This window comes from Salmo trutta, chromosome 36 (assembly GCF_901001165.1).
Source record: "Salmo trutta chromosome 36, fSalTru1.1, whole genome shotgun sequence".
NCBI classification, from domain to species: domain Eukaryota; kingdom Metazoa; phylum Chordata; class Actinopteri; order Salmoniformes; family Salmonidae; genus Salmo; species Salmo trutta.
Window position 1 is genome coordinate 21531387 of NC_042992.1, and position 24299 is coordinate 21555685.

The 24299-nt window shown below is 44.0% G+C and overlaps 1 protein-coding gene across 3 annotated transcripts; it reads right to left on the minus strand.

The window, feature by feature from the left end:
- Nucleotides 1–758: 758 nt before the first annotated feature.
- LOC115175634 (terminal nucleotidyltransferase 4A) lies at nt 759–16205 on the minus strand. 3 transcript variants are annotated; one of them, XM_029735039.1, is made up of 13 exons: nt 16012–16205; nt 12559–12682; nt 12399–12445; nt 12170–12290; nt 11819–11926; nt 9290–9418; nt 7864–8077; nt 7613–7739; nt 7322–7425; nt 7013–7176; nt 6789–6920; nt 4297–4476; nt 759–4005 (listed from the first exon to the last, which is right to left on the minus strand). In XM_029735039.1, exons 2-13 carry the CDS (start codon nt 12646–12648, stop codon nt 3826–3828), a joined length of 1596 nt encoding a protein of 531 aa, XP_029590899.1. In that variant the 5' UTR covers nt 12649–12682; nt 16012–16205; the 3' UTR covers nt 759–3825. The 3 variants fall into 3 exon arrangements, with proteins under 3 accessions (XP_029590899.1, XP_029590897.1, XP_029590898.1); XM_029735037.1 differs by lacking the exon at nt 16012–16205 and adding an exon at nt 14114–15177; XM_029735038.1 differs by lacking the exon at nt 16012–16205 and adding an exon at nt 14114–15176 and having other exon boundaries at nt 4423–4476.
- Between the last annotated feature and the right edge of the window lie 8094 nt (nt 16206–24299).

A 24299-nucleotide genomic window follows, 5' to 3' on the forward strand; every position in this document is an offset into this window, starting at 1 on the left:
TTGAACACCCCTGCAGTAGAACCTTGATGTCCTCAACACTCACCCTGATCAGCCTGGAGCAGATGTAGGGGAACAGAGTATAGACACCCTGGAGAAAAGAAGAGAGGATAGTACAGGAGGGGGAGACAGAGTGGAGGAGATGGGGATGAGAGAGGGATGGGGAGCAGGATCTCATCCCTCTACTCACATTTCTGGCTTTGGTCTAGGAAGCAACCAGACTGAGCTGAAATCTGCCACAGATACAGACTAGTAGGACAGTACACAATCCTAACACGTCAGATATTCAAAATCCAAGAGTTTAGGGAGAGCTATGTGGAATGAGAATTCACTGTACTGGATGATCCTGGCTCAATAAGCTTGAGGAATAATTTGGCAGAACATCTACAGTACATCTGACATGTTGCTGACTGGATCCAAGGTTATGGGTGAGAAGCTACTGTGCCACCTAGTGTAGATAAGCAGAAGTACATTTGAACTAAATCTATAATCACATTTTCCTTTCCCTGTGTCTTGTAAAGGGACTCCTGACAAAACAGCTCAAATAAAGCAATAAACCTAATGCATGTTTCCCACCTGAACTCAGTCAAATTGGTCTCTTTACATTGAGTTGTACGTACAGATTCAGCATTAATCCATCTTGAAATTTCCAACCACTACGTGTTTAGTTTGTGGGCATGTGTTCGGTATGCGTTGTATCCACTTTTTATTTTTACAAGATGTAACCAAATTATGCACATATAAAAACAAGATCACTATAACTGCCCGTTTTAAGAAGTTTATTAAAAAATAAAATAGAAAAAAATACTTTTACATAAAATTGTTCAAAACAAAAGCCAGGCTGTCACTCCGTGACCACTGCTAGTTTGGCAGCCATTTTAGGAGTTCCTGCTCAGATTAGTTGGCCAGGACAGAGGAGCCGCCACCTTTCACAAAATGGCGTCCGTTAAGTTTAAAATCACTCATTGTAATGCAAGTGTTTCGTGTTCTCAATTGTCTAAAGAGGCTTTCTCTCCGATCTGCACTGATCTAAATAGATGAAAACAAAATGGTGGATATACCAAGGGATTGGCTTTCACCTGCTCCAGTTCCTTTCACGTCAAATAAAGGAAAGTAGATGAGAGGAAGCTCGTGTAGACCATTGGGATTCGAGTTAAATCCAGACGTTACACCGCATTTCAGTCTTAATAGAATCTGTAAAAATTGTGGACATCTTCGACAGCATTGACAAATCTCCAACCAGAGATAGTGTTTTAGAGCTCTTCTGACAGACGCTGGTTCTATTCACTAAAAGCAGACAAGTCCCAAATGGCACCCTATTTCCTATATAGCACCACTACCCTCCACAAGAAACCAAAGATCTAATCAAAAGTGGTGCACTATATTCTGAATAGGGTGTCATTGGAGACCGACACCTTGTTAAAAAAGGCGGTGTATATTAGCCAGGTCGATTGGTGGGTAAAAGTTGCTATACTAACAGACTGACACTGGCTCCTAACACAATCTCAGTGTCGAGGACTGTAGTGCACTAAGGAGGGTATGAAGTCATCCACTACAGAGTGCAAGTCGCTTCCCATGTGCACTTTCATACTAGCCATAGGTGTTAGGTTAAAACAGTGGCGGGACATCAAGTGGTCGTCTACAATGACACCCTAACCCCTATATAGGGCACTACTTTAGACCAGCACTAAGGTTAAATAGCATGCACTGTATGAGAGAGAATAGGGTGTCATTTGAAACCAGTCTTGCTATTCCCTCGCTCTGAGACGAGTGACAGATACCCAACCACTGGCACACACACAGACCCTTACATAGACTAACAGATAGGAATACAAAACATCAGGACTTGCATACAAATACAAGAGTTGTGGTTCACTTGTAACTGGGCTGAGGCTGACTAGCAACCATCTAGCCTAGCCCACTGATCACACAGGCCTAGTCATTCAAACTCAAGTTTACAATAACATCACTTCAATCCAACAAGCAGTGGTTGTCATTGGAAACAGAAATAATGGGGCACACAAAAATAACCCACTTGCATAGTAATAACGCTGTCTGTGTAGCTACCGCTCTGCTCCTCAGTCACACACACACAGGCGTGTGTGTGTGTGTGTGTGTGTATATATATATATATGCGGCTGTATGTCTGCAGAGACGACACACACGCACTGAAGTAAACAGAAAGAAAAGGCATTGCAAACTTGCGGAAGTACCTACACAAGATTCCAGAATGGAATCAAAATTATTCCCTTTCCACGGTTCTGGAAGGACCCAGAACTTTCTCCCTCTCTCTCCCCCCGCTACGAGGAAAGACCCTTTAGAGCACCTAGTCTTTTAGGGTGAATCTGAAATGGTACCCTATCCCCTATGTAGTGCACTATTTTAGACCAGAGCCCATTGGCCCAATCAAAAGTAGTGCACAATGTCGGCGGAAGGGTTCCATTTGGCACCGCTCTGATCTTCAAGTTCAGGTCAGTTTGTCTGTCCCTTTAACTCCACCTCCCATACGCACTAGACCATGCATATCTTTAAAACGGCAAAGACATACGTCCAACAAACACACTTGGGGCATACAATATGTACTTGGGCTTGTGCCAAACTCCTGCGATAGAAGTTCAGCCCTAGTCTAAACGAGGACTGAGTAGCGAAAATGGCACAAACGTTGGGTGAACGCAAGTCATCCTATGACTGATACAAGCACACACACCAAATAAAGAGAACATTTAGTTTTTAAAAACAGCTAGGGTATTGGGCATGAGAGCTCAGTCTGCTGCGTCTGCTATAACAAGAGATCCATCTAGTGAGACTGTAGACTTTTTAACCTGTCTAACAATAAGATGCATCTCAATAGTCTGGTCTGACTTAGATACTTCTAATTAACCCCTTTGACTCACATTATAAAACAACAAATGGGGGGGTGGGGCCGATTATACCTCGACACTCCAACAAGACACGCACAGCTCACCACTTGACACGCACGCTCTCGTCACACACTCTCGGAGGCCACCTGGGCAAAGGTTCTGTAAACTCTGCCATAAAAAATAAAAATACAAAAATAAAACAATCTTAAAAAAAAACACCAAATGCCTTTACATACATAATAAAATTAAATATACATTTACTTAAAAAATAGAACACGTTATTGCACAAATGAGAAACCGTCGTTCCTTGTGTGAACACTGAAAAAGACGCAGTTTGGCTGCAGGGTTCAAGGACACAGGTTGTCGCCTTGACAACATAACCCAGTCAAAGACCCCCCAAAAATAAACACTTTCCCATAAGACACTGGGCTTTCGCAACTCCCACCTGGCAAAGATGTCACTATCCTCAGTCTCACCAAACGTAAGTGAAAAACTGCAAAGCGCTAAAAAAATATTTAAATTGAACAATAAGACACATTAACGGAACAAAATAAAACAAACAAATGTGGATCCCAAACAGAAAGTGAAGGACTGGAGAGCTAGCGGAAAAGTTCTGGGGTCAGAGTGCACGTTGGGCGGGGTTGCGTTTTGTTCGCTAGCCGCACCGCTCATTCCTGTATCGTTGGCCGTTGGTTCGTTGCGCAGTGAAAAACATGCAGAAATAAAGAGCAATGGAGGGAGGGAGAGAAACGGAGAGTTTTCCCACAGCTACACTTTTTTCCCTATCCGCAGCCCGAGTTCAGCAGCCCAAAGTGTTGAATGAATCCCAATGCTGGTCTGGTCTCTGCCTGCCTGTCTTTCTTTAAGTTGAACAGCAGGGGGCATTGTCCCGTCAAGTTGTCCTCCCAATCAGTCAGAATGGAGGAGTGGAAAGAGGGATGAAGGGAGGAGAAGATGTTTTGTCTTTTTATCTGCTCAGGCTGACTGGTAAGCTGTCCCTCTTCCGACGCCGCCAGGTGTTGCGGTACTGCGTGTGAGAGTGTGTGTGGGCGTGTGTGAGAGGGTGGGTGTATGCACGGTTGGCCAGGGCAGGACTGTGGACCACGGCTGGATTGTGGAAGCCTTTCATCTGACACTTGGGACCGTTCTGGAGAGAGAAAGAAAGAAGGGATGAAGTGTTTGAATTCAAAGCATTTTGAGTGTTTGAAACCTAGTCTACAAAAGGAATGCTATATTCAGATCAATCTGGCAGATATACAATACAACAATGAAATCAAGAGGGACAGATTGAGAGAATAGAGGAAGTGAAGGGGAGAAACAGTGAAAGCAAGGGGAGTTGGAAAGCAGAAAGTGAGAGGTGAGGATAAGAGGAAAGAAAGATAGGAGAAAGAGGTTCTCCATGTATAGTGTGTATGCCGTGATTGCGGACGGCGCCTACCTGGTGTGTGTGGCTGGCAGGGTGGGGGCTGGACAGAGGCTGGGGGTTGGAGGGGGCATGGGGGTTATGGTGGGTAGGGGGGGGCATGTGGAAAAAGGGGGGGAGGTGGTGCCCGTCTATACCCACCTGTCTGCCAGGTAAAGAGTGCATCGTCAGGGCACCGGGCAAAGACATACACGCCTGGAGAGGGGGGCGAGGGAAGGGAGATAAGACATTTTCAGTTCTCACAAATCCAATCACAAACAGCATTAGATCATTTCACAATCCCTGTTAGTGGGAAATTACTACAAAAACAGAGGGCCTGGATAGACTATTCTATAGAAAATATATACTTTCTCTCTGGTGACAAATCTTAAGATAAAGCGCATTTCAGGATTTTTTCAATACATTTCAAAGGTAGACTTGGAGTTATGACATTGGCACGAGCAACACCACAGATCAGATGAGCACGATGAAAGACTTCGCTCTCACTTAGACTGTGCTTACACACGTAGCCGAATACTGATATTTTTTCACTAATTGGTCTTTCACCAATCAGACCAGCTCTGAAAAAGACGGGATGCAATTGGTCTAAAGACCAATTAGTGGGAAAAAAATATCAGAATTGGGCTGCTTGTGTAAACAGTCATGGTACAGTTGAAGTCGGAAGTTCACATACACCTTAGCCAAATACATTTAAACTCAGGTTTCACAATCCCTGACATTTAAATCATAGTAAAAATTCCCTGTCTTAGGTCAGTTAGGATCACCACTTTATTTTAAAAATGTGAAATGTCAGAATGATAGTAGAGGGAAGGATTTATTTCAGCTTTTATTTCTTTCATCACATTCCCAGTGGGTCAGAAGTTTACATACACTCAATTAGTATTTGGTAGCATTGCCTTTAAATTGTTTAACTTGGGTCAAACGTTTCAGGTAGCCTTCCACAAGCTTCCCACAATAAGTTGGGTGAATTTTGGCCCATTCCTCCTGACAGATCTGGTGTAACTGTCAGGTTTATAGGCCTCCTTGCTTGCACAGGCTTTTTCCAGTTCTGCCCACATTTTCTATAGGATTGAGGTCAGGGCTTTGTGATGGCTACTCCAATACTTGACTTTGTTGTCCTTAAGCCATTTTGCCACAACTTTGGAAGTATGCTTGGGGTCATTGTCCATTTGGAAGACCCATTTGCGACCAAGCTTTATCTTCGTGACTGATGTCGAGATGTTGCTTCAATATAGCCACAATGTTCCTTCCTCATGAAGCTATCTATTTGTGAAGTGCACCAGTCCCTCCTGCAGCAAAGCACCCCCACAACATGATGCAGCCACCCCCGTGCTTCACGGTTGGGATGGTGTTCTTCAGCTTGCAAGCGTCACCCTTTTTCCTCCAAACATAACGATGGTCATTATGGCCAAAAAGGTATATTTTGTTTTATCAGACCAGATGACATTTCTACAAAAAGTACAATCTTTGTCCCCATGTGCAGTTGCAAACCGTAGTCTGGCTTTTTTATGGCGGTTTTGGAGCAGTGGCATCTTCCTTGCCGAGCGGCCTTTCAGGTTATGTCGATATAGGACTCCTTTTACTGTGGATATAGATACTTTTGTACCTGTTTCCTCCAGCATCTTCAAAAGTTCCTTTGCTGTTGTTTTGGGATTGATTTGCACTTTTCGCACCAAAGTACGTTCATCTCTAGGAGACAGAACACGTCTCCTTCCTGAGAGGTATGATGGCTGCGTGGTCCCATGGTGTTTATACTTGCATACTATTGTTTGTACAGATGAACGTGGTCCCTTCAGGCATTTGGAAATTGCTCCCAAGGATGAACCAGACTTGTGGAGGTCTACAATGTTTTTTCCTGAGGTCTTGGCTGATTTATTTTGATTTTCCCATGATGTCAAGCAAAGAGGCACTGAGTTTGAAGGTAGGCCTAAAAATACATCCACAGGTACACCTCCAATTGACTCAAATGATGTCAATTAGCCTATCAGAAGCTTCTAAAGCCATGACATTTTCTGGAATTTTCCAAGCTGTTTAAAGGCACAGTCAACTTAGTGTACGTAAACTTCTGACCCGCTGGAATTGTGATAGTGAATATGCGAAATAACCTGTCCGTAAACAATTGTTGGAAAAATTACTTGTGTCATGCACAAAGTAGATGTCCTAACCGGCTTGCCAAAACTATAGTTTGTTAACAAGAAATTTGTGGAGTGGTTGAAAAACAAGTTTTAGTAACTACAACCTAAGTGTATGTAAACTTCTGACTTCAACTGTATCTGTGGATATGCACGGATGCGCTTCACCCTGGTACTTGGTAACTACGGGACCAAAACAACAGAGAAGTTTAGCCTTGCACTTCAACGCTCTTAGTTGTGGAAATGGGATTGATATTGTGTTGATTTTGTGCATTGCAGAGTCTACCTTTAAATCTCCCACTCCCAGAAAATGTTGATAGGTTAAATTCTCCCATCTCTGAAAACACCAAGGTCAGTAGATGCTAGGTTCTATACCTGTGAGCCAGGGGACATGATGAGGTGGTGCTGGTTGATGCCAGCCTTGCCCAGTGCCAGGCCCAGGGGTAGAGTCATACCCAAAGCCTGAAAGGGGTAGACGGGCAGTGCCGGGGGTGTCGAATCAGAGTCCTAGAACAAACAGCAGAGTGGAGGGGTTAAAACATATCCAGCTGTCAATCAACTAATACCATCAAAGACTGCAGTGTGTGTTCTGTCCTTACGTTGTCTGACCCAGACAGTGAGGAGACAGAGGAGGCTGAGGAGTGTTGGTGAGGACTGGACAGGGACATGGGAGAGTCTGCACTGTGAGGGGAAACAGAGTCCCTCTGCTCCTCCACACCTACACCCAACACACACCCTGCTGGGTCCTGATCCAAGAGGGAACCTACAGAGAAACTGGTTATTATACACACTTCCCAAACGGCCATGTAAGACAGAGACTACCCTTCACACACAGGCCAATATACATACAGAACCTGCCATACGAGACTGTCAACATGGTACGCAGAGGTTACACACACTGCTCTTACCCTGGCTCTCCATGCGTGCGAGGTGCCTGCCCCCCCACTTCGTCAAGATCCACTCCCTGTAGTCAATCACTTCCTGTGTCACCTTGATTATCCTACCCAAAGAGCTGCAGGGATAGTGAGAAACATGAGAGGAACGGTTTAAACGTTGCACAGCAGTGGATCAGTTACACTTCAACACAACCACCGTATTCATTTGACAATCTTTACTTTGATAACGGTTGTACCTATTCATTTACAAATATTTCTAGGCCGGATGGATCCAGAAGACATTCTGAAAGAGGAGGAACGAACCTGTCAATGTCCTTGTTTGGGTAGGAGCGTGCTAGCGGTGACATGGCGTGACCGAGGACGATGTAAGCGTAGTCAAAAACCTGCTGGACTTGCATGGCTCCGTACGAACTCCTGCCAACGTCGTTACCTGGAACACACACACGGTTAAAAAAAAAAACTGAATCGGCCCATACAAACTACAGCCAACACCATTACTAATGGAAAACCACAAACACTCAGTCCAGCGCACACACACACACACACCCCCCCACCTGGCATCAGTGGGTCCTCTATACAGAGCATGGAGGGTCTGTAGCCATTGGTCATAACCTTCATCATATCCTCCTTGGCCATGTAGGCCCCTCCGTTCTTGACGCGGATGCCTGTCTTCAGGTAGTTAAAATGGCGCCCATAAAGCTCAAAGAACTCAATCAGTAGAATGCCAAGGTTGATGTTGGGGTTGCTGGCGTCAATCCTTGGGTGGAGCTGGATGAAGAGACGGAGGGAGGGAATCAGCATAGGTGTTAGAACAACACTAACCGCTGTAATTGTACACTGTCATACTAGGGTTAGGCGATATATTTTGTCTATCACGGTATAAAAAAAGAATTACAGTATGGTGATATTTTATGTTTTTGAATAATAAAAGTTGTACATTTGCTTTACGAGTAGTGAGTGATCCTAGGGTGGCAACACAAGTGATTTCAAATGAGTCTTTCTCCATTCTGATTGTTTTACACTGTTCAATTCAACCTCCCCAAAAATTCTGCATTTTCATCCATTTCTGCATTCAGTTGAGATAATTTCCACACTGCCACGTAGGGCTGCGCGATATGGGCAAACAATTAGGCCTAATTTTAAACCAAATATTGCAATTTGACTTGCGATATAGAGCAAAACACTTGGGTGACTGTTGGAATAGTCGAAATAGAATGATTATTCTAATTCTATAGTTCGAATATAATAGTGGGCACTTTAAATATGAGTGTTTTTTGACATGACAACAAATGAAAATGCCAGGGAGGAGTTATTGTGACAGGGTAGGAACCAAGGTGTTGATAACCATTTCCTAGGGCACCCTATAATCTTTGGCTACATTGAATGTTTCCTCTTAACTACTTCATGTAGCCAACCTATTCATGCTTTGCTATTTCTCTTTTGATTTAGAAGATACTGTTGCACAAACATGCTGATTTAGGTCTACACCATCACTGGTATCAGGCTGTATAGCTAATTATGTTTACTCCGACTTAGAACATGTATTAGCTAGCTAGCGATTAGCAACTAACAAGATTTAGGGATAACTTGCTAAGAAACAACTGTTTGCAGACGTAAGAAAAACTACTAGTGCAATTACAGAATGCCAGTGGAATTATATTAAGAAAAGTGAAAACAGCATCGTCATCAACATTTTTACATGTGCTGCATTGACCATGCAGACTGAACGCAAGTGTCTCGTGGTTGAGGAACAACAAACGCGCTCCTTGATTGGCGGGGGCAGGTCTAGGACTGTGTGGAAAGCGGCATGAGAGCGTGAGCGGTGAGTCAAGTAGTGAAGTATCACATTTAACAAACCAAACATTCAAAAACTATTATAGAAAGTTAAGTAAAAACCAAACCGGTCCGTGCATTAATACCGGTATATAGTAAAATAGGGTATACCGCCCAGCCCTATGTCATACTAGTGTTTGTGTGTACCTGGAGGAAGCTGATGACCATCAGGATGAGGCTGTAAGAGCTGATTCCTCCGGTGAACACCTCATTGAGATCTCTCTGGAGCAGAAACTGCTTCAGCACAAAGATCATGTAAGGCAGCACGGGATACCTCTGTAGGGGGAGTGGGAAAGAGGGAGATATCAAATCCCTGCTTCATTTACAGTCATCGAGGAACAGAGCACAGATTAAAAATGGGGAGTATTTTCAATTAGACGAGGTAAAAGTCTCCATTTAATGAAAATATCTAACAGTATGGGGATCACAACTTAAATAAAATTAGTCTCTTCTCATTTTCACAGGTTGTCATGTTAGATCATATGCTGATTTTGGGGCTACACTTGTAAAAGGTCAGTTGGACAATGACTTATTCGAAAGTTATGCTTCTGGTGCCAGAAGCATGATCGGCTATGTAATTGAATACAGAACATGTCAGAGAGACATTCCTTTACTGACTGTATATTATACGCCCATCACCAGATCTCCCCCTAACACTTACTGTGCATATAGGCTGTGACTTAGAATTCAATTTAAATTAAACAAAAAATGCCATTAGGCTCACTGCCTTAATTCATTTCCGAAACGCCAGTTTGGCCAGAGTCTGTGGCTACAGACTCATGCGATAGAGGGTAGGCCAGCCACGGAGAATACCCTCTCCATGCTAGCAGAGACACTGGGGATGCTTAACACCCATTTGGCCACTCTTGCCAGGCTGGGCAGGGATGCAGAGTTTTTTTTCTCCTTCTATAGGTAGGCCTAAACCTCAACAAGACGAAGCTGCTCTTCCTCCCGGGGAAGGCCTGCCGGCTCAGACTCCATTATCACCCTCCCAGAGTGCAAATAACCGTGGCGTTACCCTGGACAACACACTGTCCTTCTCTGCAAAAATCTAAGCAGTGACTCGCTTCTGCAGGTTCATGCTCTACAACATCACACAGGAAGCGGTGTAGATCCTAATCGAGGTCCACTCCTGTCTGGACTACTGCAACTCACTGTTGCCTGGGCTCCCCGCTTCTGCCATCAAACCACTGCAACTTATCCAGAACGCTGCAGCCTGCCTGCTTTTCAACCTGCCTAAATTCTCTCATGTCACCCTGCTTCTCCGCACACTCTGGCTTCCAGTCGAAGCTCACATCCACTACAAGACCATGGTGCTTACCTACGGAACAGCAAGAGGAGCGCTGCCCATCCACACCGTCAGGATATGCTCAAACCCTATATCCCAACCCAAGCACTCCGTTCTGCCACCTCAGGTCTCTTGGGGAAAAACGTACTTTCTATGACTGATGTGGTTTTCCCACCTAGCTACAGTAACCTAAGATGAATGCACTAAGTCACTCTGGATAAGAGCATCTGCTAAAATGACTAAAATGTAAATGTTTAGACAAAATAACCCTATCAAAATGGAAAGCTCCTTGAGAGGTAATATGCCAGGGCTATTGGCCCAAAAATCAATTATGATCTATTGTGTAGATAATAGAATGAAAATGAACAAACTTAAGAGAACAGATTTTTTTGTTCATAAATACTTTGCTACAATGATGCAGCTCATTCCTTTCTGTTAGCACGTGCACATAGTAAGTACACCATCATGCTTTCAGGATGAGTCGTTTCACATTCACCAATTATCCTTTAGTTGTGGATACTACATGAAACTCCCTCGTGCTCTTCTTTGTAAGTCACTGTGATTTTGCACCTGTGTCTTTTATTAGTTTATTTATAAAAATATGTAGTAAACTCCATGACAGAAGCTAAAGCACGGGGCTATAGCAGCACACAAGTAGACGACAATTGTATACTGGGCCGGGCATGCCCTGAGCTCGTGAAGTGAGCACTACTGGAGTGAAATTGGAGCGGGCAAGAAGGCTGACACTCCAGCCTTTGGGAAACTCGCGCCGTGCTCCAATCAAATTGGGCACGCTCCGTTCCTCGCTCCGCTCACATACTCCGCACTACTCTGACCCACTGTGCAATACTCATTAGTATTATGGAAAGTAGTGTTGAGCGATGAACCGCCATGTCGTTTTTTTATTGGTTATTAAACTAGTTTAACCTGAAGGGAGTTGTAGTTGTCATTAAGCAAATATTCAGCACAGAAACGTGATAATTAACTACAATGACCATATCGTCACAGCCCCACTGTGCAGGTGCACATTCTGTACTTGCCTGATATGAAACATCTCAAATCCAAAATGCTGGAGTATAGAGCAAAATGTTAAATACATATGTTGTGGACTGTAGTTGTGAAGTGTTTAAGTAGTGCTTCTGTTGCTACAGTGATAGAAAATGCATTTCACAGGGACAGTAGTTCAGTAAGTATTTATTAGCCTCAAATTGAACCAAAAACAATTACAATATGGGAGTGTCCGTGGGCAGGAAGTCCATTTCTATTCCTTTCATAGGCCAGTTTTTATTCCCTGCAACTGGGAACATGTTTTAAATTGTTGCTCTGATCACTATAGCCATTCAGGTCTCCCATAAAAATAAAGGAACTATAAATGCAAGTGTTCTCACCCGGGTGTAGTCCTTGATGAAGAAAGCAGCTTTGACTCCAGACTCCACGTTGAAGCTGATGTCCACTTTGACTTCAGTCTCCTGGTCAGTCAGCTTGATGATTGGCACCTGGGAGAGAGGATAGAGAAACATTGTAACTTAATTTCTGAAAAAGAAGTTTATTAAACATCCATTTTGCTTTCATTCCCCATCTCAATTCTAATGCAGTCACTAATTAGGTCCAATCATTAGCTAGTGCAGACTTGTCCTACATTATTAAAGCAAACCATCTGCTTGCTTATCAGTTTGGACAACATTGGAGTCTTTCCAACAGATTGTATGTATGTATTTTTATTAAGAGCACCAACTCACTGTAGCTTTGTCCAGCACTTTGATGGAGAAAGGTTCCGCCACGTTGTGTTTCCGGAGGGCCTGTTCCAACTGCTGCAACGGGGGGCATTCCCACTTCCCAAACACCACCAGGTCTATGTCACTACGGCGACAGAGAGAGATGGTATTAAGTAAACTGGTGGCCAAGCACTTGTGGCAAATTCTGAGAACAAGACTGAGCCAAAACATCACAACGATGCTGCCCTCTTACCTTGTAGGTAGGTAGAGTCCAGTGCTGAAGCTGCCAAATATCTGCACCTGAGAGAGCAGGGGAATGAAAGAGTTCGAAAACCTATATTGTACAAATATTTTTTTGGGGAAAAAAAGTCTGATGTGCCAGTTCAACGCCCAGCTCTGGTGCGTGTGCTCACGTCGGCAGTAGGCCACAGCTCCTTGATGACAGTCTCGATCCTGTCGACCACCTCCTTCCTCATAGCAGCCTCCTCTGGTCGGGGAGACATGAAGTTGTAGAAGTCCACCACCTCCTCATGGAGACTGGGGGGGGACAGGGAGAGGGTTAACACACACGCAGTTGCTCACCCAAAACTAAACCAGTCAAATAATTGGTTGATTTACATTTTCTGTTTCAGGATTTCATTCATTTAAATGTCATCAGTACACCTACATGGTAGGTCTTTTCAAAGCAAGACCGTTATGGAAGCAGAGACACATGATTATATATATATATATATATATATATATATATATATATATATATATATATATATATATATATATATATATATATATATATATATGTGTGTGTTGAGGTTTCAATTCCCATACTGATCAAAGATCTATACAAACATTGTATGCACTGATGTTAACATTTCACACCAAAATGATTGAGTGCAGCCATACACTGAAATTTAGCACAGATATTGCAATATGTACATTAGCCTACATTTTCATCCACGACACAATGATGCCCATTGAAATTGTTAAATGTTCCACTTAAACACTAAAGCCTTCAGGTCTGGGCATTGCATGCTCTTCCAATGCCACCAGGGTGCAACTAGAGGCCAATCACTGTATTACAGAGTTAAATTCAAACGAAACCTTTGGATCTTACAACTGTCCATGGAGACCAGAGAGAATCTTAAACAAAGTCACCTGGCAGTTTTTTGTTGCTGACCATGTTGACACGTATAACGTAAGTCTAATCAACAATATTAGGGAATGTAATAAACTAGCAAGTTAATAAACTATAGCTGAATAACTGAATAATGAGTCAGACGTTAATAATCCCTTGAGTGGCTGTATAAAGACAAGTAACGTTAGCTAACCATGACCGTTTTCATAATTTTGCGTTACATGCCGCGTTCACGTCTTGTCAAAAACTCGGGACCTCAGAGTACAAATGAACGTAAATTTGCGTATAGCTTCCTATTGCTTGATTCTGATACCCGAGTTTCCTACTTGGGTAGTATCATCTTTCTACTGAGTAAACATGCCGGAAATTGTCCGATTTCCGACATGACATGAATGCGGCATTAACCCTACATTCCAGAAGTTACCCAACCCTTCAGATCTGTCAAATAGCTTGCTAGCTGTTAGCTAACCTTACCAAACCGTTATCTAGCTAGCTAGTTATAGCTGCTTAACAAGTCAAATCTGGCTAGTCAGTGCAGAGCGCAGTCAAATTAGCGAGCTAGTTAGCTAAGTAGCTAGCTATTTAAGCTAACGTTATCATTCCCATTACTAATCACCCGTGCAGCAAATCAATTTGAAAAAGATAAACGTCAACATGCAAACACCAAAACGACACGGATTGACTTTAGGCATGACATTTTTTATAATAATAAATACGTGTCTAGCTAGTAGGAAACCATGATAGGTAACGTTAACGCGGTTAGCGTTAGCAAGCTAACGTTAGCGTCAAACAATTCCAGAGGGGCAATGGCCCTATCAAAAATAACATCTCACCCATCAACACCGGGGCTGTATTTCCTCGTCTTCCAAGGCGTCCCAGTCCCCGAACTAACATAGTTAGAAAGAAGGTAATTCATCCCATAGGTGCTCGCCTTGTTGTCACTTTTCCTTCGGCCTGGATGGTGAGTGTGGTTATTTAGGGGTGCAGGCGGCTGAGTCGGGTGACGCTTCACACAATTCTGTTGGAAATTGTACTGAGGGTGATGCTGATGGTGCCTTTGATGGTGGTATTGGTTGACATTATTATGCATGCTTTCACTGAAGTTAAATAACAGATTGACACTGCCAGCGTTTTTATTCATATTTCCAGTTACATTGCCACCACTAATCCTTCCCAAAGAGCGGTTTGAAGATGTACTGTCCGTTATAGATTCCACTGAAGACAAGGACGAGATAGATCCCGTCTTTTGGGGCATTTTACTGTCTCCCAAATCTGCCGTTCCCCCGTAAGCGTTGAACGGGGTCAATGAGTTCTGTACGGTGCCGTTCGGTAACGTTACCCCGAAGGAGGAGAACGCAGTGCCGTGGTTAGAAGTAGTGCCTTTTGAAATACCGTGATGGCTGCTGCTGCTCAGACCAGCGGTGGTGTTGGTGCACATGCTACTGCCCTTTGCCGCAACATGTTTATAAACGTCCAACGCTGGAGAATTCAAATGCAGGTTGTGGTTCTGATTATTATGAAGATGCTGGCCGGAGTTTGCTCGTACCTGAGAAGTCTCCCAGACTTGCATCCAGAATGCGTTCGCAGGTCCTTTCTGCTCGGGCTGAATCCAAGCCACCCTCGGATCCATTCAACTTCTTTTTTCTGAACCCACTTCAAGCAAATCAATGAGACCGTTAAAATGTACGACTGCCCCGACAAAACAAATGAGCTAGTAAACCGGGTTACAAAGACATAGAGAAGTGCTAACGCCAAACCGAACGAGGACCATTGAGAAGAGTTGTCCAGGTCCTTTTCAAACCGCTAACTGAAAACGGTTAGCAGAAGCCTACGGTGAATCAATATGGCGTATTCTCTTCAAACCAAAGCGCCGTGCGCATTTCTGTAGGATTTTAAACTATCGGCTTGAACACACCCCCATCCGCCGCCCATTCCTCCCTACACCTCGCTCTCAGCTGCCACAATATTTAACTAATTACAAACCAACCAATGCTGTTCAAAGTAAATATTTGAATAATATTTGATCATGTTTATATAGCAACATATGTATTATGAATAAAACAATAACATAATATGGTATCATAACAGGAGACAGATAAGCTAAAGTTAAGTTGAAGAAAATAATCAGAAATTGTAATCAACATGATAATTATAAATATTTTAATAGCCCTGGCAATGTGTTGGAGATCGAGAACTGAAACCATAATCCTGGCGTTACAAGCGTCATACCTTACCAACAGCTACACGGGACCAGCACATAGACTAGGTACTGGTACCCCAGTTATATAGCGAAGTTGTCGTTACTCGTTGTGTATTTATTATTACTTTTATTTTTAATTGGTATTACTTTTCTATTATTTCCGTTTTCTTTCTCTTTGAATTGTTGTGAAGAGAAATAAAAGTACGTTTTTAAAAGTAAGTATTTCACTGTTTGTCTACACCTGTTGTTTACGAAGCATTTGACAAATAAAACGTGATTTGATTTAAAGAAGTAATTTTGACATAAAGAAGCTATTCTGATGGTCAAGGGGATGTTCCAAATGAGACATGTTTCTTATTGTAATCAGTATGTCTTTCTTGTTTTCAATTGTCATAATCTATCGTGAACAATCTCGAATTTCCCTGCCCCAAAAAACGACAAAAAAAAAGCTTGGCTCACAAGTAATGCTCTTTCCTCAAGACATAAAACGTTTTATCAGTTGCAAATAAAAATCAGTGCTGCACCACTCACTTGTAGCCATCAAGCTAGGCATCAGCACGAATTTCCCTTCCATTAACAAAAGCCTTGGCTCCCGCAAAGTATGCACCTTCTCCCCTCCTTTCTTGCTCTCGCAATCATTGGCCACAGACGATTCCGTACTTCTTTATCAAATGCTGCCAGGTCCTCCTTGAACCTCAGGTTGTTGTTCTTTAAATATTCATTTTTCTTTGCACTTTTCCTTGTCAGATCCCTCGCTGTCCTGGGGATGAATCTCATGATCACTGGTCGCGGTGGCTGGTTGTTCTCCCCATCTCTCAGCCTACCCAGGCGGTGCACTACATTCGCTCGTCCTCCGGGACTATTGCCCTGCAAATGTCATTCACTTTTTGCTTTGATGTTCTCGTCAGATCTTTCTGCTATTCCGTAAATTCTCGCCAGAGACCAACCAGTATGAAATTGTATTCACTCACGACTGTAAATCGTTCTGGATAAGAGTGTCTGCCTAATGTAATTGAGGTAAATATGTACAGGGCCTTCAGAGAGTAATCACACCCCTTTGGATGGTGTGTCACTCCAAAGATACAGGAAGGAAACCACTCAAGTGTATTTCACCATGAAGCCATGTGTGACTTTAGGCCTTCATTGTAAATAAGAATGTGTTCTTAATTGACTTGCCTAGTTAAATAAAGGTTTAAAAAAACAGAGTTTAATGGCTGTGATAGGAGAAAACTGAGAATTGATCAACGACATTGTAGTTACTCCACAATACTAACCTAAGTGACAGAGTGAAAAGGAAGCCTCTACAGAACAAAAATATTCCAAAACATGTGTCCTGTTTGCAATAAGGTACTAAAGTAAAACTGCAATGAAATGAACTTTATGTACTGAATACAAAGTGTTATGTTTGGGGCAAATCCAACACGTCACTGAGTACCACTCCTCATATTTTCAAACATGGTGGTGGCTGCATCATGTTATGGGTATGCTTGCATCGGCAATAGAGCTAAGCACAGGCAAAATCTTAGAGGAAAACCTGGTTCAATCTACTTTCCAGGTACTGGGAGACAAATTCACCTTATTGATGTGTGTGGGCCATGATAGATCCTTAGTGATGTGGACAACAAGGAACTTGAAGCTCTCGATCCTCTCCACTACAGCCCTGTTGATGTGAATGGGGGCATGCTCAGCCCTCCGTTTCCTGTAGTCCATGATCAGCTCCTTTGTCTTGAAGTTGAGGTAAAGGTTGTTGTTTTGACACCGTACTGCCAGGTCTCTGACCTCCTCCCTATAGACTGTCTCATCGCCATCGGTGATCAGGCCTACCACCGTCGTGTCGTCAGCAAACTTAATGATGGTGTTGGAGTCATGTGCAGCCAGGCAGTCTTGGGTGAACAGGGAGTACAATGAGAGTACTGAGCATGCACCCCTGAGGGGCCCCCGTGTTAAGAGTCATGTGTTGTTGCCTACCCTCATCACCTGGGGGTGCCCCGTCAGGAAGTCCAGGATCCAGTTGCAGAGGGAGGTGTTCAGTCTTAGGGTCCTTAGCTTCGTGATGAGCTTGGAGGGCACTATGGTGTTGAACGCTAAGCTGTAGTCAATGAACAGCGTTCTCACATATACTACATGGGCAAACGCATGTGGACACCCATTCCAATTAGTGGATTCCTCTATTTCAGCCACACTCATTGCTGACAGGTTTATAAAATCAAGCACACAGCCATGCAGTCTCCATAGAGAAACATTGGCAGTAGAATGGCCTTACTGAAGAGCTCAGTAACTTTCAACGTGGCACCGTCATAGGATGCCACCTTTCCAACAAGTCAGTTTGTCAAATTTCTGCCCTACTAGAGCTGCCCCAGTCAACTGTAAGTGCTGTTATTGTTAAGTGGAAACGTCTAGGAGCAACAACGGCTCAGCTGCAAAGTGATAGGCCACACAAGCTCACAGAACGGGACCGCAGAGTGCTGAAGCACGTAGCGAGTAAAAAATCATCTGTCCTCAGTTGCAACACTCACTACCGAGTTTCAAACTGCCTCTGGAAGCAATGTCAGCACAATACAGTGAGGGAAAAAAGTATTTGATCCCCTGCTGATTTTGTACGTTTGCCCACTGACAAAGAAATGATCAGTCTATAATTTTAATGGTAGGTTTATTTGAACAGTGAGAGACAGAATAACAACAAAAAAATCCAGAAAAACGCATGTCAAAAATGTTATAAATTGATTTGCATTTTAATGTGGGAAATAAGTATTGTGGCAGTGTGGAGTGCAATAGAGATTGTGTCATCTGTGGATCTGTTAGGGTGGAATGCGAATTGGAGTAGGTCCAGGATGTCTGGGACGATGGCGTTGATGTGAGCCATGACCAGCCTATCAAATCAAGTCAAATTTTATTGGTCACATACACTTATATTTACACATACACACATATTTATTGGTCACATACACACATATTTTTATTGGTCACATCCACCGATAAATCCACGATAACTGAGAATTTCAATAAGCATTTTTCAACGGCTGGGCATGCTTTCCACCTGGCTACCCCTACCCCGGTCAACAGCCCTGCACCCCCCACAGCAACTTGCCCAAGCCTCCCCATTTCTCCTTCACCCAAATCCAGATAGCTGATGTTATGAAAGAGCTGCAAAATCTGGACCCCTGCAAATCAGCCAGGCGAGACAATCTGGACCCTCTCTTTCTAAAATTATCTGCCGGAATTGTTGCAACCCCTATTACTAGCCTGTTCAACCTCTCTTTCGTATCGTCTGAGATCCCCAAAGATTGGAAAGCTGCCACGGTCATCCCCCTCTTCAAAGGAGGAGACACTCTAGACCCAAACTGCTACAGACCTATATCTATCCTACCCTGCCTAAGGTCTTCGAAAGCCAAGTTAACAAACAGATCACCGACCATTTAGAATCCCACCGTATATCTTCTCTGCTATGCAATCTGGTTTCTGAGCTGATCATGGTTGCCCCTCAGCCACGCTCAAGGTCCTAAACGATATCATAACCGCCATCAATAAGAGGCAATACTGTGCAGCTGTATTCATCAACCTGGCCAAGGCTTTCGACTCTGTCAATCACCACATTCTTATTGGCAGACTCAACAGCCTTGGTTTCTCAAATGACTGCCTCGCCTGGTTCACCAACTACTTCTCAGACAGAATTCAGTGTCAAATCGGAGGGCCTGTTGTCCGGACCTCTGGCAGTCTCTATGGGGGTGCCACAGGGTTCAATTCTCGGGCCGACTCTCTTCTCTGTACACATCAATGATGTCTCTCTTGCTGCTGGTGATTCTCTGATCCACCTCTACGCAGACAACACCATTCTGTATACTTCTGGCCCTTCTTTGGACACTGTGTTAACTAACCTGCAAACGAGCTTCAATGCCATAGAACTCTCCTTCCGTGGCCTCCAACTGCTCTTAAATGCAAGTAAAACTAAATGCATGCTCTTCAATCGATCGCTGCCCACACCCGCTCGCCCGTCCAGCATCACTACTTAGGACGGTTCTGACTTAGAATATGTGGACAACTACATATACCTAGGTGTCTGGTTAGACTGTAAACTCTCCTTCCAGACTCACATTAAGCATCTCCAATCAAAAATTAAATCTAGAATCGGCTTCCTATTTCACAACAAAGCATCCTTCACACATGCTGCCAAACATACCCTCGTAAAACTGACTATCCTACCGATCCTTGACTTTGGCAATGTCATTTACAAAATTGCCTCCAACACTCTACTCAGCAAATTGGTTGCAGTCTATCACAGTGCCATCCATTTTGTCACCAAAGCCCCATATACTACCCACCACTGCGATCTGTATGCTCTTGTTGGCTGGCCCTCGCTTCATATTCGTCGCCAAACCCACTGGCTCCATGTCATCTACAAGTCCTTGCTAGGTAATGCCCCGCCTTATCTCAGCTCACTGGTCACCATAGCAGCACCCACCCGTAGCATGCGCTCCAGCAGGTATATTTCACTGGTCACCTCCAAAACCAATTCCTCCTTTGGCCGCCTTTCCTTCCAGCTCTCTGCTGCCAATGACTGGAACAAACTGCAAAATTCACTGAAGCTAGAGACTCATATCTCCCTCACTAACTTTAAGCACCAGCTGTCAGAGCAGCTCACAGATCACTGCACCTGTACATAGCCCATCTGTAAATAGCCCATCCAACTACCTGATCCCCATACTGTTATTTATTTATTTTGCTCCTTTGCACCCCATATCTCTACTTGCACATTCATCTTCTGCACATCTATCACTCCAGTGTTTAATTGCTATATTGTAATTATTTCGCCACTACGGCCTATTTATTGCCTTTACCTCCCTTATGCTACCTCATTTGCACACACTGTATATATACTTTTTCTATTGTATTATTGACTGTATGTTTTGTTATTTCCATGTGTAACTCTGTGTTGTTGTTTGTGTTGCACTGCTTTGCTTTATCTTGGCCAGGTCGCAGTTGTAAATGAGAACTTGTTCTCAACTAGCCTACCTGGTTAAATTTAAGATTTAAGTCATTTAGCAGACGCTCTTATCCAGAGCGACTAAATAAAGGTGAAATAAAAAATAAAAAAATAATTTTATTGCGGGTGTAGCGAAATGCTTGTGTTCCTTGCTCCAACAGTGCAGTAATATCTAACAATACTCACAGATCTAAAGTAAAATAATGGATTTAAGAAATATACAGTGAGGGAAAAAAGTATTTGATCCCCTGCTGATTTTGTATGTTTGCCCACTGACAAAGAAATGATCAGTCTATATTTTTAATGGTAGGTTTATTTGAACAGTAAGAGACAGAATAACAACAACAAAAAATCCAGAAAAACACATGTAAAAAATGTTATAAATTGATTTGCATTTTAATGAGGGAAATAAGTATTTGATCCCCTCTCAATCAGAAAGATTTCTGGCTCCCAGGTGTCTTTTATACAGGTAACGAGCTGAGATTAGGAGCACACTCTTAAAGGGAGTGCTCCTAATCTCAGCTTGTTACCTGTATAAAAGACACCTGTCCACAGAAGCAATCAATCAATCAGATTCCAAACTCTCCACCATGGCCAAGACCAAAGAGCTCTCCAAGGATGTCAGGGACAAGATTGTACACCTACACAAGGCTGGAATGGGCTACAAGACCATCGCCAAACAGCTTGGTGAGAAGGTGACAACAGTTGGTGCGATTATTCGCAAATGGAAGAAACACAAAAGAACTGTCAATCTCCATGCAAGATCTCATCTCGTGGAGTTGCAATGATCATGAGAACGGTGAGGAATCAGCCCAGAACTACACGGGAGGATCTTGTCAATGATCTCAAGGCAGCTGGGACCATAGTCACCAAGAAAACAATTGGTAACACACTACGCCGTGAAGGACTGAAATCCTGCAGCGCCCGCAAGGTCTCCCTTCTCAAGAAAGCACATATACATGCCCGTCTGAATTTTGCCAATGAACATCTGAATGATTCAGTGGACAACTGGGTGACAGTATTGTGGTCAGATGAGACCAAAATGGAGCTCTTTGGCATCAACTCAATTCGCCGTGTTTGGAGGGGGAGGAATGCTGCCTATGACCCCAAGAACACCACCCCCACCGTCAAACATGGAGGTGGAAACATTGTGCTTTGGGGGTGTTTTTCTGCTAAGGGGACAGGACAATTTCACCGCATCAAAGGGACAATGGACGGGGCCATGTACCGTCAAATCTTGGGTGAGAACCTCCTTCCCTCAGCCAGGGCATTGAAAATGGGTCGTGGATGGGTATTCCAGCATGACAATGACCCAAAACACATGGCCAAGGCAACAAAGGAGTGGCTCAAGAAGAAGCACATTAAGGTCCTGGAGTGGCCTAGCCAGTCTCCAGACCTTAATCCCATAGAAAATATGTGGAGGGAGCTGAAGGTTCGAGTTGCCAAACGTCAGCCTCGAAACCTTAATGACTTGGAGAAGATCTGCAAAGAGGAGTGGGACAAAATCCCTCCTGAGATGTGTGCAAACCTGGTGGCCAACTACAAGAAACGTCTGACCTCTGTGATTGCCAACAAGGGTTTTGCCACCAAGAACTAAGTCATATTTTGCAGAGGGGTCAAATACTTATTTCCCTCATTAAAATGCAAATCAATTTATAAAAGTTTTGACATGCGTTTTTCTGGATTTTTTAAAAATTCTGTCTCTCACTGTTCAAATAAACCTACCATTAAACTTAAAGACTGATCATTTCTTTGTCAGTGGGCAAACGTCCAAAATCAGCAGGGGATCAAATACTTTTTTCCCTCACTGTATAAATATTAGGATGAGCAATGTCGGAGTAGCATTGACTAAAATACAGTAGAATAGAATACCGTATACACATATGGAATGAGTAAAGCAGTATGTAAACATTTTTAAAGTGACTAGTGATTCCATGCCTATGTATATAGAACAGCAGCCTCTAAGTTGCAGGGTTGAGTACCCGGGTGGTAGCCGGCTATTGAACAGTCTGATGGCCTTGAGATAGAAGCTGTTTTTCAGTCTCTCGATCCCAGCTTTGATGCACCTGTACTGACCTCGCCTTCTGGATGGTAACGGGGTGAACAGGCCTTGGCTCAGGTTGTTGATGTCCTTGATGATCTTTTTGGCCTTCCTGTGACATAGGGTGCTGTAGGTGTCCTGGAGGGCAGGCAGTGTGCCCCCGGTGATACGTTGGGCAGACCGCACCAACCTCTGGAGAGCCATGCGGTTGCGGGCAGTGCAGTTGCCATACCAGGCGGTGATACAGCCCGACAGGATGCTCTCAATTGTGCATCTGTAAACGTTTGTGAGGGTCTAAGGGGCCAAGCCGAATTTCTTCAGCCTCCTGAGGTTGAAGAGACGCTGTTGCGCCTTCTTCACCACACTGTCTGTGTGGGTGGACAATTTCAGATCATCGGTGATGTGTACGCCGAGAAACGTGAAGTTTTCACCATCTCCACTGCGGTCCTGTCAATGTGGATAGCATTTAATGGCTACAGATGTGAGGAGGAGAGTCAACAGTTCTCGTGTGACATCGGATTCTCACAGGAATGCAGGCGTCTGGGATTTCAGGGGTTCTTCGGGGGCGAGGGGAAAACCGTGGACAGGTGTGTGTGCCCAGGAACAGACCTCTCCCTACTGCGTTCCCGCCCATCGATCCTTATGGTCAAGGCTATGAGAGAGTCAAGGTACTAGGGCAGCTCCCGGGCTGCGAGCTCGTCTTTAATTTCCTCCGATAATCCATGAAGGAACATGTCGAACAGGGATTCCGGGTTCCAGGAACTCTCGGCGGCTAAAATGCGAAAGTCTACCACATAGTCTGTCACACTATGGGAGTCTTGACACAGTTGAAGTAGCTTCCGAGCTGCCTCTATCCCAGACAACGGCAAGTCAAACACCTTCCTTACTTCCGCCACGAAATCCTCCAGCCTAAGGCAAACGGTGGATTGTTGCTCCCATACCACCGTAGCCCAGGTGAGTGCCCTCCCGGACAACAGCATTATAAGATACGCCATCTTAGAACGGTTGGACAGAAACGAAGAGGGCTGCAGATTGAAAATGAGGGAGCACTGGGAGAGAAAAGCCCGTCAGGTTCCTGGATCCCCAGCGTAGTGCTCCGGAGGAGGTAAGCAGGGTTAACGGGAAGTTGGGGTAGGCTGGGGAGAAACACTGCTGGTAGCGGGGTTACTGAGAATCTGGGAGGTTACAGTTGTGGCTTGCTGCCTGTTAGAAAATACGTGGAATAGCTCCAGTAATGCATTGAAAGCATGGTCATGGTTTTCCACCAAGGTCTGGAGTCTTTCCATAAGCCTTTCAAGGAACTCCTGGTGGCTCCTTGGGAAGAGACAGCGTCGCGGAGCTGGTCCGAGTCTGCTGGGTCAGTCATGGCCAGTTCGTACTATCACGACTCGGGATATGACCCAGATGCAGACACAGGGGGTGGATAGTTCAATACTTAGAATATTTATTATACAAAGGGGCAGGCAAAGGGCAGGTCGAGGACAGGCAGTGGTTCGTAATCCAAGGCAGGGTCAAACAGGGACAGAATGGAAGTCAGGGTCAGGACAGACAGAAAGGTCAGATCCGGGAAGACTCGAAAAAAAAAACTTGAGCGCAGACACAACCTGAAACACGCTGGTAAGACCCGACAAGACAAACTGGCAACAGACAAACAGAACAACGCAGGTATTAATACACAGGGGATAATGGGGAAAAATAGGAAACACCTGGTAGGGGGTGGAGACAAGCACAAGACAGGTGAAACAAATCAGGGTGTGACAACAACAAAATGTGGGATAAGTCAATGGATATGCACCA

Bases quoted from the DNA above. Each gene is read 5' to 3' on its own strand.
- LOC115175634 (XM_029735037.1), bottom strand. From the start codon at position 14,910: ATGGATCCGAGGGTGGCTTGGATTCAGCCCGAGCAGAAAGGACCTGCG. The intron at 12,446-12,558 runs GTGAGCACACGC...CTGCTCTCTCAG, and splicing joins AGCTGTGGCCTACTGCCGAC to GTGCAGATATTTGGCAGCTT. The intron at 4,477-6,788 runs GTATAGAACCTA...CCCCCTCTCCAG, and splicing joins TCATGTCCCCTGGCTCACAG to GCGTGTATGTCTTTGCCCGG.